Genomic DNA, 13790 nt, shown 5'->3' with positions numbered 1-13790 from the left:
GAAAGAGAATTGATTAGTTCATCTCTCGAGTCCTCCGGTTTGAGTCGTTCCTTTATCACGTGATATAAATGCTTACGTATATCAAGAGCATGCTCACAGAAAATGACAGAGAACAAAACAGCGTTGGATGAAGTAAATTAGAGCCCCGCACGGGTCTCAAATATACAGGTCCTTCTCAAAAAATTAGCATATTGTGAAAAAGTTCATTATTTTCCATAATGTAATGATAAAAATTAAACTTTCATATATTTTTAGATTCATTGCACACCAACTGAAATATTTCAGGTCTTTTAATTGTTTTTAATACTGATGATTTTGGCATACAGCTCATGAAAAACCCAAATTTCCTATCTCAAAAAATTAGCATATCATGAAAAGGTTCTCTAAACGAACTATTAACCTAATCATCTGAATCAACTAATTAACTCTAAACACCTGCAAAAGATTCCTGAGGCTTTTAAAAAACTCCCAGCCTGGTTCATTACTCAAAACCGCAATCATGGGTAAGACTGCCGACCTGACTGCTGTCCAGAAGGCCATCATTGACACCCTCAAGCGAGAGGGTAAGACACAGAAAGAATTTCTGAATGAAATAGGCTGTTCCCAGAGTGCTGTATCAAGGCACCTCAGTGGGAATTCTGTGGGAAGGAAAAAGTGTGGCAAAAAACGCTGCACAATGAGAAGAGGTGACCGGACCCTGAGGAAGATTGTGGAGAAGGACCGATTCCAGACCTTGGGGGACCTGCGGAAGCAGTGGACCGAGTCTGGAGTAGAAACATCCAGAGCCACCGTGCACAGGCGTGTGCTTTTGAACCAGAAACAGCGGCAGAAGCGCCTGACCTGGGCTACAGAGAAGCAGCACTGGACTGTTGCTCAGTGGTCCAAAGTACTTTATTCGGATGAAAGCAAATTTTGCATGTCACGTCGGAAATCAAGGTGCCAGAGTCTGGAGGAAGACTGGGGAGAAGGAAATGCCAAAATGCCTGAAGTCCAGTGTCAAGTACCCACAGTCAGTGATGGTCTGGGGTGCCATGTCAGCTGCTGGTGTTGGTCCACTGTGTTTTTCAAGGGCAGGGTCAATGCAGCTAGCTATCAGGAGATTTTGGGAGCACTTCATGCTTCCATCTGCTGAAAAGCTTTAATGGAGATGAAGATTTCGTTTTTCAGCACGACCTGGCACCTGCTCACAGTGCCAAAACCACTGGTAAATGGTTTACTGACCATGGTATTACTGTGCTCAATTGGCCTGCCAACTCTCCTGACCTGAACCCCATAGAGAATCTGTGGGATATTGTGAAGAGAAAGTTGAGAGACGCAAGACCCAACACTCTGGATGAGCTTAAGGCCGCTATCGAAGCATCCTGGGCCTCCATAACACCTCAGCAGTGCCACAGGCTGATTGCCTCCATGCCACGCCGCATTGAAGCAGTCATTTCTGCAAAAAGGATTCCCGACCAAGTATTGAGTGCATAACTGAACATAATTATTTGAAGGTTTACTTTTTTTGTATTAAAAACACTTTTCTTTTATTGGTCGGATGAAATATGCTAATTTTTTGAGATAGGAATTTTGGGTTTTCATGAGCTGTATGCCAAAATCATCAGTATTAAAACAATAAAAGACCTGAAATATTTCAGTTGGTGTGCAATAAACATAAAAAATATCAAATATTAATCTTTTTCATTATTTTTCTTTAATTTTTTTTCCAAAACAAATTTTACAAAAAAAATTTTAAACGAACTTTTGACCTTAGCCAGTCTTTTTTTTCCCCTTCTCCAAAAACAGCTTATATACTACTGTTTCAGCTATTAAAATAGTTCAGTTTTGTATTTAATGGAAAAGTGATTATATTTCATTTCATTTTTTTATAAAGTTAATTTAGAAAAACGTTTGGAGCATTTTTTTGTTCGTTAAATGTAAGTTTTTGTTTTTTAAAGACCAAGCGGCCAGCGGCAGACAATGAGTTGATCATAGCCTATGTTTTGATCAATTTAGCCTTCTCAAATCATCACAACTTGCCTACAATAGAATCTATAAATATAAAACAGTTCAAGCATATCACAATGTTAGTTTAAACGTTTAACCTAGATAAATGTGCACTGTTAGATGCATATCCAATCGTTTGTGCGGAGAGTGGAAGCTGCAGGACATGGAGGCCCAGGGCTATCACTTGCATTTTTTTCCAACAATGGAAACAACTTAAAATACAGTCATTTTTGCTCATAACGGTAAGAGTAATACGTCATTCCATACTTTAAAGGTCTACTTTTGTTTGTGTACACTCACAATATCAACAAAACATTGTGTTTTTATAAAATAAAGAAAACTAACACTTTCTGCCGTCTCATCTTGAACAGGAGCGCTTCACAGTGATGAACCTAATCTCAGGGAATTGCCTCACAGGCATGATGGAAATATATAGAAAGCTATAAATTACAACTTTAAAACAAAATAATTCAAATCGAAAATAAAAAATCTTTCATTATGTAATCCGTGCATTTCTCTCTAAAGGCCCATCCAATGAGGAGATGGCGAGTAAATTTCTTCATCACCATAAATGATGGATGTCTAAAATATAAAAACAGGGAAAAGCCTAAAACAGGCCAGATTAAAATTTGCGTTTTATTTTATAATTCTGTACAATTAAAAAATAAAACACAAATTATAATGGCATACATGTAAAACGTTGTCCTAAAATTGTATAGCTGCTTATATATTCAGATTTTTATGTTGCTCTGTTCTGAATACCTTAAAATTTAAAGGATTTGCTGCAATGCAATTTTGTCTAATAAGTGAATATATTTATTAGCCTATTTTTTTAATCCATACAGCAAATGCTTTAAAAACAGCTTTTATATATAGCCTGAATCTCAGGTCAGTCTGAGCGCTCATGTACAACGCACAGCGCATACAGCTGTACATCTGCAGACACCACTGTTCCGTCCTATGTACAAGGGGCTGCTGGAGGATTTTTTTTTTTTTTAAAACCCCGGCTTCCTGTGCAAGGAAGAGGGACAGTACATTAAACATATTGGGGGGCGGTTATTTTGTGTGTGTGTCTGATTATTATTAATTACCAGGCTAGATTTCAGTATGTCTACATATAATGTTCAATAAATACACAAAATCAATCCAATCTGGTCCCAAAAATAATCCGTGCAGACACTGAAGTCGCAAGGTATTTGCAGGAGAAGCCCTTGATCTGCACTCTGATCCGCTTGCCTGGTGGCAGGATAATCAGGCTTAGAGCCCTGGGCTGAGTTTCCCAAAAGCTTCGTAAGCCTAAGAAGTTCGTAAAAACGATCGTACGACTGATCTTAATATTACGGTCTGTTTCCCAAAAGCATCGTAACTTAAGTAGCACTTGAAAATCATCGTAGATCTACAAGTACTCTGGAGTAATCGTAAAGCCCTAAGTGCATCGTAAGAAGACAGATTTATGCAGTCACCTGCAGGACAATCAGCAGATTAGGCTACACCTTTAACTTGATTCAAGTGCTTTATTCATGTGACTATGGTTAAATTTGAATTTATAAATGAAATAATTAAAAAAGGGCAGAATACAAAAAAATACAAATTCACATCTAAATTAAATGACTGAACAAAAAAATTAATAAAATAAGTAATGTAGGAAATATGTTTCAAAGACTGGGGAAAATAAACTAAATGACTTACTGACGTGCAGCCATCTTGGGCCTGGAATCAAAGTCTCTACAAATATACTTATAACTATTATATTATATTATACTATATTATATTATATTATATTATATTATATTATATTATATTATATTATATTCGGTTAGGTTAACATTTCAGTAAACGAGTGTGTAGCCTACAATTACGAGCCATTCTATAGGTGACATTTCATCACTTGACGAACGGATAGCGACTCCTAAGTAGCACTTAACGCACGGCTACGTGCGACCGTGTTAAGTGCATTTTTGGGAAACGCACGTGAAACAGTAATGAACGTCCATAAATTTACTCGTAGAAAACACTCTTAAGCGCTAAGATCAATGGTTATCGGGAAACCCGGCCCTGCACCCGGCCCGTACGACATCTTATAAGAATTACTGACCCGAGCCCGTCTTTTTTCCCCTTCTCCCTAAACAGCTTATACTACTGTTTCAGCTATTAAAATAGTTCCGTTTTATATGTAATAGCAAAGTGATTGTATTTCGTTTCAGTTCTTTTTTTTATTAAGTTAATTTAGAAAAACGTTTGGAGCATTTTTTGTTCGTTAAATATAGCTAAGTTTTAGTTTTTTTAAAGTAACGACCAAGCAGCCAGCGGCAGACAGTGAGCCTATTTGATCAATTTAGTCTTCTCAAATCATCACGACTAGCCTAAAATAAAATCTATAGTTATAAAACAGTTCAAGCATATAACAATGTTTAAACGTTAAACCTAGATAAATGTGCGCTATATCCAATAGTTTGTGCAGAGACACTTTGCAGGATATGGAGCCAGCGTGATCACTTGCATTTTTTTCAGTGGATATGCCGTCCTTTTTGCTCACAAAAGTAAGAGTAATCATTCGTACCTGCAAAGGGTCTACTTTTATTTGTGTGCACTCACAATATCAACAAAACGTTGTGCTTTTATAAAATAAAGAAAACAAACATGATGCGCTTTCTTCCGTCTCGTCTTTAACAGGAGTACAAAAATGAACCGAAAATCAGCGAATAGATGCCTCACAGACATGATAAATATATCTGTAGAAAGCTTTAAATTACTACTTAACGAAATAAAACAAATTCGAAAACAAAAACTTTTTCATTATAATTATAATCTGTAAGGATGCACTTCTGTCTAAAGGCGTGTTTAATGAGTCAGGATCGGCAACTTCATCCTTGCGACACAGACTCAGAAAACACTAGTTTATTAGTAAATAATTCAAATATCTCCCCTGTCACACTGAACTGTTCAGCTGCGCTGAGGCACACACCAAATCTGTCGAGCTACTCTTGACATTCGCGGTAGCACAGTCTCGTGTTGTTTCCACCAGCGCAGCATTCTTTTTTTTCATCACTAATTGATCGATGTCTAAAATATAAAACTAAGGAGAAGCCTAAAACAGGCCCGGCCTGAGGGGCGTAAAAAAGTCGGTTCCCGTCGGTTCCGGGCTGAAATGCAGGGCTCAGGCTCGATTCCCTCTTCTTTTGAAAGTTGCCAGAAAATATATAACTATATGCGCTCAAGCCCTCCCTCGGAGAGTGTATTCAGTGTGGCTGGCAACATCACTCCGTTAAGATCTTCGCTGAAACCAGACGAAGTGAACATGTTGGTTTTCCTGGCAAGAAACTTCAAAACTGAAAAATAAAGCAGCAGGACTTGCCGATTCACTTAAGCGGCCCAGTAGTTTATCAATTATATTCCTGATCCCCCCATATTTCACACTTAAAAAAACCAAAAAACAAAAAAAAAATCTTTCATCTTCCACTTTAAAAATTAAAAATGTTGTTTTAAATGTAGCCTTGTTAAGTTAAATAATATTAATGGTAATTTGCTGTTAAATTATGAAAAACTGTTTCATAATTCCTATTAAACTCAAAAGATATCGAAAAAACAAAGCTGAAATAAATGTAATTTTATTTTATTATTGTTAATATAATTTGCTGTTTTAGGAAAAAATAAGACAGACTGCTTTATTATTATTCATTTCCATGTTCATTTACAAGCTGCATGTGTTCTTAAGTCATTATATTTCCGCTGCGAGGGGTATTGCGATTAACCGCCAAACCGCGGTGATTTGTTGCGTCTTCACCGCGGTAAGAAAAATTCCATACCGTCACAGCCCTACCCTCACCTCAACATCTGCAGTGCTCAGGTGTGGACTGATTCTGTCCCCTTGATCTATGTGGTCACCGGTGAAAGCCAAACCCTGAACAACAAGGAGTAACATTTAGACAACAATTTCAACAACAACATGCCACAAGCCTGCAGGTGTGATTGGTAGAAGAGCTCACCATGTTGGCCATGTCATCTGGATCCAGTTGTAGATTAAAGGCAGAAGGACGTGACGTAAGCTCGCCAGATGGAGACATGGTCTGCACAGGATCAAGAAGAACTGTACTAAATGTAGTAAAGCCCAATTATGTCTAGGGCTGAACAATATAGCCAAAAATTATCACATTTTTTTTTTCGTATCGGTCAATATCAATAATTATCACAATATATGTCAAGTTTTTATTTCTTTCGAGTTTAAAGGCAGATATTTGCTCCAATGTTTTAAAGCAGTGTTTGAATTGTGCCAAAGCTCTTGAGGGGTCCCCCTAACCTAATTTATTAAAAATAATAAAATAAAATAATAAAATAATAAGATATTTGGTGCTGTTACCAAACAAATAAAATCAATATCAACAAAATTAATCTTTGCAATGCAGAGGAAACACAGAAGCTGCATCTGAAGAGGCATTTAGATGTATTTACAATGCATCTTAGAAGGACATTATATCAAACAACTCTTGTTATCCTTTATCGAGGAAATTTATATTGCACAATAATTATTGTTATCGATTTATCACCCAGTCCTAATTATGTCATTCCCTAATTTAAAAAGTAGATAAATCCCTCACCTCAACATCTGCAGTGCTCAGGTGTGGACTGATTCTGTCCCCTTGATCTATGTGGTCACCGGTGAAAGCCAAACCCTGAACAACAAGGAGTAACATTTAGACAACAATTTCAACAACAACATGCCACAAGCCTGCAAGGGTCTGTTCCAGAAAGGATAAGTGAAAAACTCTAAACATATTAACACCGAAATGCACATGGGATTCCATGAAATCAAATAGAATGCGTCTGCATACTTTAGAGTCAATACAAGTTTAATTCTTATCAATGTTATAATATCGCAGGTGAAAACTGGCAGAACGGTAGGTTATTGAACTAATACGCTTGTCAGGTGCTGTTGCCATGGTTAATCGTAACATCAGAGCTCCACTGATCATGGTTTTTCATAGTTGTGGTGTATGCACTTAACTAAGAGTCAACCTACTCAGAGTTGATTGAACTAGGCTAACATAAACACAACTGTAAGTCCTCACAGACTGAGAGATTCATATTATTCATACTACAAAAGAGAAATAAACCACCATACAAGACAATAATCCAAATAAAATAAAAAAATAAAAATAAATTCATGCAACCATAAACAATGTAGGGGATTAAACAAAATCACACTTATTAAACAAATCACATAATTTCTTGGCCTTATCACATCTCATAATTTTCAGGACCTCTGTATACATGTCAAGCTCTTTTTTAAAAACATTAAACTGGGGTGCTGTTTTCAGAACTTTACATTTGTGAATAAAGTATTTTAATATGAGAAGTAAACAATTTACAACAAAGTCTACACTTTTATCCTCCAAATGAACTCCAAATTTCAACATGTCCCAAGTAATCGATGGAAAAATAGAAATTCTTTGTTTAATCCAATGACATACTTCAGTCCAAAACGAATTAACCAGATAACAATGGAGAAATAAGTGTTCAACAGTTTCTACATCCTTATTACAAAATTGACATATATTACAATCCATATTAAATCTTAATCTCAGAAATTCCTTAGCAGGATAAATATCGTACAAAATTTTAAAGTGCACTTCTTTATATTTTGGTGGAAGAGGAAATAACAAATATTTGCATCTAAATTCATTAACTGATTTCCTACTTAGATGTTGAAAAATATAGTTCCTTCTTATTGGACCAGGATAGCTTTCCTGCATAAGACAATTTCTTATAAACTTATTAATACACTTCTCATCTGCAAAATTTACTTTGCCTAATTTAAGATCCAAAATTTTGGGAATGATAGTTGAATATGTTAAAATCCCCTTTAGCATATTAAGGAATGATAAAGGAATAATTTTAATAACTTTCAAATATACTTTTTCCTCACACTTAAAATTAAATTTAGTGCAGAAATCATTATAATTAAAGAAGCAGCCATTTTTATCCATAATGTGCAACTCTGACCAAATACCTCTTTGCCACCAGTCCTCCAAAAATAAAGACTTTCTTTGAAATAAAATACAACGATTATTCCATAAGGAAACATTATGAGGACTAAAGTTATGTTTAAACAACATTTTCCAATACAAGAGGACTTGTTTATGAAAATTCGACAGTTTCAATGGAATTTTAGATATCTCAAAGTCACATTGTAAAAAAAACCTCCAAATTTTTTAAACAAACTGGATGGAATTGCAAACCAGTATGAATGCTCATTTCTAACAAAAGACTGAAGCCATTTAAGTTTAAGTACTCCATTCACGTGACGTCAGACTTAACAAGCGAATAGCACATGCTATTGTCGAAACTGCTTTAGAGAGTTGTTGATTCAGCATTATAATCATTGTGGAACTGTGTTGTGTTGTACAGATGTGCTTCTGTTATGTTTAAGTTTAGTAAACCCTTTAACTTTATTATGTCTAAGACACACTATCCACCTTTTTCTTTTTCATAAAAATGAGCTTGCCACTTGTAAATTCTAGCTTCCGGTCTGCGTCCAGCTATTTTAGCTGTACAAAACAGTTTTTTTTTTTTTTTTTTTTTTTTTTTTGCTGCTTGATATTGACAATTGGTGTGTCTTATATTATTTTAATGTACTGTATGTGTTATTCTCCTCATTATTTACCTATACTGGCTAATGAGCCGAAGTCTCACCCATAGGCTTCCCTCCGTGTTGAAGAAAAAGGTGGATACAGTATGACTGTAGTCTGTAACCAAGGCAACAGTGCATCTTGCGCTTCCCGCCAAGAGATTTGGCTAACGCGCTTGCAGAGCTAACGTGGCAAGCTAGTAAGTTAACGTTAAACATTATTTTCTTAAGACAGATGACAGTGTATAACGTTATAGCAGGTGCTTTCAAGTGCTTACATTCAGTGTTATTAATATTCCAGAGTCCAGAGAAGAGATCGAGGAGGAACTGGCCAAGGGGAAGCGGGTCCGAGACTCCTGAAGGAGTCAACGCCGCCTCCATGGTCGCGCTCCGAGAAGGAGGAAGCCAAAACTATAAGTGTAACGTTGCTATTGATGTTAAATTTCAAATGTTATCTAACATTATAGTAGTGTAAAATTGGTAAATTAATGTTATTGGCTGCTGCTTTCTGATCTGCTCCCGTTTTCCTGACTGTTAAAATGCTGTACCGCGCTATCCGTTTTAATACAGACTCACCATCTCTTAGCACCCCCAACTGTGACTGACTGCCAGCTTCCCTGTGTAGGACAGACCCACAGGGTCCTTACAAAAGCACTAACAATTGTATTACTATAAAGAGTTACTATAGAAATATCACAAAAATAATAATAAAAATAGAAATATCAGTATAACTATAGTATAGTACTATAGTAACTATGTTTTTTTCTGGAAAGCACTGTAAAAATTACTACAGTAACACAAGTGAGTTAATTATGATGATATTATAGTGAAGTTATAGTTATACTATAGTGCAGTAGTTCCCAACCACAATCCTGGAGGCCCCCCAACACTGCATGTTTTCCATGTCTCCTTAAAGGGATAGTTCACCCAAAAATGAAAATTAGCCTGTCTTTTACTCACCTTCGAAGCATCCTAGGTGCAGGTGACTTTCTTCTTTCAGACGAATCTAGTCAGAATTATATTAAACAATGTTTTTGATCTTGCAAGCCTTAGAATGGACCTTGTGGGTGTTACAGTTAATCAGTCCGAAGGAAGTCCGTTCACATATCCGGTCACATCCATAGTAAAACATGGCTCACACGGCTCCGGGGGGTGAATGAAGGTCTTCTGTAGCGATCCCCTGCGTTGTTGTAAGATAAATATCCATATTTCAAACATAATTAACACTTTTCTGTCACTTCCTCTAACGGTCAAATCCGGAAGCTGTTCCGGTAGCACGTGCGCCTCTGGGAAATGTAGGATCAAAGGAAACAAAGTTTCCTTACTTCAGCAAAAGAAAACTCCAACATTTTCCTTTATAAATTCTCGTTTTGTGCTTCTAATTAGTGCTAGGTCATCCGCTGGAACGACACTCTCTCTGAATGCCTGTACGACCGTTAGAGGATGTGACAAAAAGAGTTTATAAGTTGTTAAATATGGATATTGCTATTACAACAATGCATGGGATCGCTACAGAAGGCCTTGCTAATTTTCATTTTTGGGTGAAATATCCCTTTAATCAAACACACCTGGGCCCATATTCACAAAACATTTTATCTTACCACTAAGAGTTCTCCTAAATAGCAGTAAAAGTTGTTAGCTAAGAGTTTTCTCTTAAAACCTATTCACAAAGCTGCTGAGACAAACTTTTACTAAGGAATAGAGAGAAGTCTTAAGCTAAGAGTAAGGGCCGGGTTGACTTTGTTGCTATGGATGATGTCAGCATACTTACGAACTATGCACACAGTGATTGGCTTATAGTCTCTGTCAGAGATTTATTCATAGAAATGTTGTAGAGCGCAATATTATGTTGCCATATTCAAATAAAGGTTTAAAAATAAAAAATGTTAATTGCCACATTCAAAAAAAATTTTAAAATGCAGGCTAAGTGTCACAAATTAAACAAGTAGGCTATATATTCAGCTAATTGGCAGCCTCTTATATGTTTGCTTCTCGTAAACAATTAGTCAATATGCATTAGGGCTGCCCTCGACTAAAGATTTTTCTGGTCGACTAGTAGTCGTTCATTTTAAGCATTAGTCGACTATTAGTCACACTTTTATTAATAAACCATATAAATCATAATAATGAGCCTTTAATTGCCTACATAGCCTAATAAGCCCTCGAGCGCACGCAAAAAAGGCTTGCCACTGCACACCGACGAATATAATCATTATGAATGTGTTAGGGGAAAACAGCAAGTACAATGCATTAACATTTTAATAAATTATTGTTACACTATTGCTTTCTGTTTTCCGGTTTAAGATATGAAGTCGGTGACACTGACTCGTCATCTCTGCGGTATGCACCTGTATGCATGTTTCATACAGATTACATAATCTAAGAATATTTGTTGTCAGTTTGAATTGGTTCATTTAAAAGTTTCACTCTCTATAGATATATTTTTTATGTCTGTAATAAGTCAAGCATACACAGAGTTCCGAAGTGACGTGCTCAAGTCCACAGAGTCCGAGACGGCAGAAAGCGCATCGTTTCGTTGTTATTCTGAGTGCACACAAATAAACGTAGAGTCTTTACAGATACAAAAGATGCATTACTATTATCTGTATGACCAAAAATGACGAAGTATTTTAAGAGCAAATGATCGCAGAGCGGCGCCTCCATCTGTCATGCAGTACCCCAAGCACTATATAATATATAATATCACTATATTATTTCCAGTAGTATTACTATGTTTTTTTTTTTTTCCAAGAAATTATTATAAGTGCATGTCGACTGTATTTTAAATAGTATTACTATAGTGTTTTCTATGGTTTTCTTTCAGATGCAGTGTAGAATGTTACTGTAGTACTACTATTACTATGGCTTCATAGTATTGCTATTGAAATATTATAGGGCTACTATATATTACCATTCAAAAGTTTGGACACACATACTTTTGACAGGTACTATAGCTTATAAAATAGCACTACAATACAAACTATAGTACTGGTGAAAATGTTATAGAACTTACTATAGGACTACTATTCTTATACAGTAGTATACTATAATAATGCTAAGGTTAACTTTTGTAAGGGTGGGGTTGGTTGGCACACTCTCTGACGTTTTTCTCTGGCATAAGTGTTAGAATATACTAACAAGCAGCAAATACAAGACTAAGGTCTCCACTGTATGTAGTCATGTTGTGCATTTGTGCTCGCAATTACAAAAATGTTTACAGATAATGTCTGGATATATACCATAATTAATGAAAACCAACTTATATCCCAACTATACAGGGCCCCACATTAGCTCTTGAAACCCGTCCCCAGAAGTTTATGGCCACACCTGACAGACAGGACCCCTGGTTCAGGCATCCGATCAGGATGCCTCTTAAGCACCATCCACAGGGTAGATTCAGAATGCGCTGAAGGGATTATAAATCTCATCTGCTCTGGGAATGCCTGGGTATCCCATTCAAACCAGCTTATATACAATATTAAAAAAAAAAGTCTTATTGGAGTGCTTCAGCTGTGATCTTTGAGGGTTTACAAAGTATATCCTTTGTTGTCATGTTTTCCATCATCTGTCATATTTGTGATATTCAATTCAATTCAATTCAAGTTTATTTGTATAGCGCTTTTTACGATACAAATCATTACAAAGCAACTTTACAGAAAATTAAGTTTCTACAATATTTAGTAGTAGCTTAGTGGTGATTGTCAGTTCATGTGCATATAGCAGAAATGTTCAGAAAAATCAATAAAAAGACGTAAACAAACAGACGATTAACACTATTAACAGCAATTATGCAATCAAACTTATAGCAAAATGTGGTAGTTCCCTCTGAGGGGTTGGCATCTTAGTATCATCTGAGGTCCTCTGAGGGGCTGGCATCATCTCTTCTCAGGTGTTCTGGATCCAGACTGGAGCTTGTGTAAATCCTAGTTACCACGGGATGTAAATCCCGTGGCAAAGCAGAAACAAATAGAGACATAATTAGCGTAGCTGCTGTTCCAGCCAAGTAAAATTCATTCGTTTTAACCCAAGCTAAAGAATAATAATGCACATTTGATCAGATATAACTGCAGTCCAAAATTATGAGATGCATTATTTGAATGCTTGGCCAAAGAGGTGTGTGTTTTTAATCTAGATTTAAACAGAGAGAGTGTGTCTGAGCCCCGAACATTATCAGGAAGGCTATTCCAGAGTTTGGGAGCCAAATGCGAAAAAGCTCTACCTCCTTTAGTGGACTTTGCTATCCTAGGTACTATCAAAAGTCCAGCGTTTTGTGACCTTAGGGACCGTGATGGGTTGTAGCGTGGTAGAAGACTAGTTGGGTACGCAGGAGCTAAGCCATTAAGGGCCTTATAAGTAAGTAATAATATTTTGTAACTGATACGGAACTTAATAGGTAGCCAGTGCAGAGACTGTAGTATTGGGGTAATATGATCATATTTTCTTGATATGTTTGTTCTCTTTCTAGCTGTCGAAGATCCTGAACCACCAAGCCCAAAGGAGATCTTACAAAGTAAGAGAAACAAATATATTATTCACAGATATCTGAAATCTATATGTATATTGAGTATATTTACACTATTTTGTATATAATTGCAGAGTCTGGCTGTTTGAACAAGGTGGAACCATCTGTATCTCCAAAAGGAGATGAGGTACAGCATTGCCCTCGTCAGATTCACTTGGGTGAAGGCGTTCGAGTGCGTAGAGAGGCCTGGTCAAGGATACAAAACAACATGCGGGATTCCTTATTTGTGAAGGAGTTGGCAGTGGCAATCTGGGGAACTAAGGCTCTGTGGGAAAGAAGTCTCACAGGGAAGGAATGCGCAACGACCAAAACAACCAAGCAGCGTTTAACCCCCCAGAAACTTCAGACATTAAAAGGTAGCAGTAATAAATAAATAAATAGTAATACATTTTTCTTTGTTCTGGTGCGACAGAAGCATTACTGTTTATCTGTACATTCCTTTTTAGTCTGCTTTAAGGAGTGGCTTGTCAAAAAGAATGTGGAGGAGACAGAGTTGCAGGCCAAATGGGGAAAGGCTGGACAGTACATCACTGAAAAAATTCATTAACATTAACAAACAAACAAAAAGTGCTCAAAAGAAAATTTGAGCACTTAAGATAAATTGATAATTGAAAAGATAATTGTTGTGTATGTGTTTTATTGTAATTTGCTTGTTGA

General features: G+C 36.5%; 1 protein-coding gene across 1 annotated transcript; it reads left to right on the top strand.

Moving 5' to 3' along the window:
* Positions 1–8662: 8662 nt before the first annotated feature.
* On the top strand, positions 8663–13790 carry LOC122145673 (BEN domain-containing protein 5-like). Its single transcript, XM_042760859.1, has 5 exons — positions 8663–8811; positions 8913–9030; positions 13077–13121; positions 13208–13489; positions 13580–13790. The coding sequence occupies exons 2-5, from the start codon at positions 8991–8993 to the stop codon at positions 13678–13680; spliced, it is 468 nt and encodes a 155-aa protein (XP_042616793.1). The 5' UTR covers positions 8663–8811; positions 8913–8990; the 3' UTR covers positions 13681–13790.

The sequence above is a fragment of the Cyprinus carpio genome, chromosome A7 (assembly GCF_018340385.1).
Source record: "Cyprinus carpio isolate SPL01 chromosome A7, ASM1834038v1, whole genome shotgun sequence".
NCBI classification, from domain to species: domain Eukaryota; kingdom Metazoa; phylum Chordata; class Actinopteri; order Cypriniformes; family Cyprinidae; genus Cyprinus; species Cyprinus carpio.
This window is presented reverse-complemented; position numbering and strand designations above follow the sequence as displayed.

Excerpts from the sequence above, each read along its gene's own strand:
- LOC122145673 (XM_042760859.1), top strand. The coding sequence starts at position 8,991 with ATGGTCGCGCTCCGAGAAGGAGGAAGCCAAAACTATAAGT. Across the intron at positions 13,122-13,207 it reads CCCAAAGGAGATCTTACAAA|AGTCTGGCTGTTTGAACAAG; the intron begins GTAAGAGAAACA and ends ATATAATTGCAG. Across the intron at positions 13,490-13,579 it reads GAAACTTCAGACATTAAAAG|TCTGCTTTAAGGAGTGGCTT; the intron begins GTAGCAGTAATA and ends ATTCCTTTTTAG.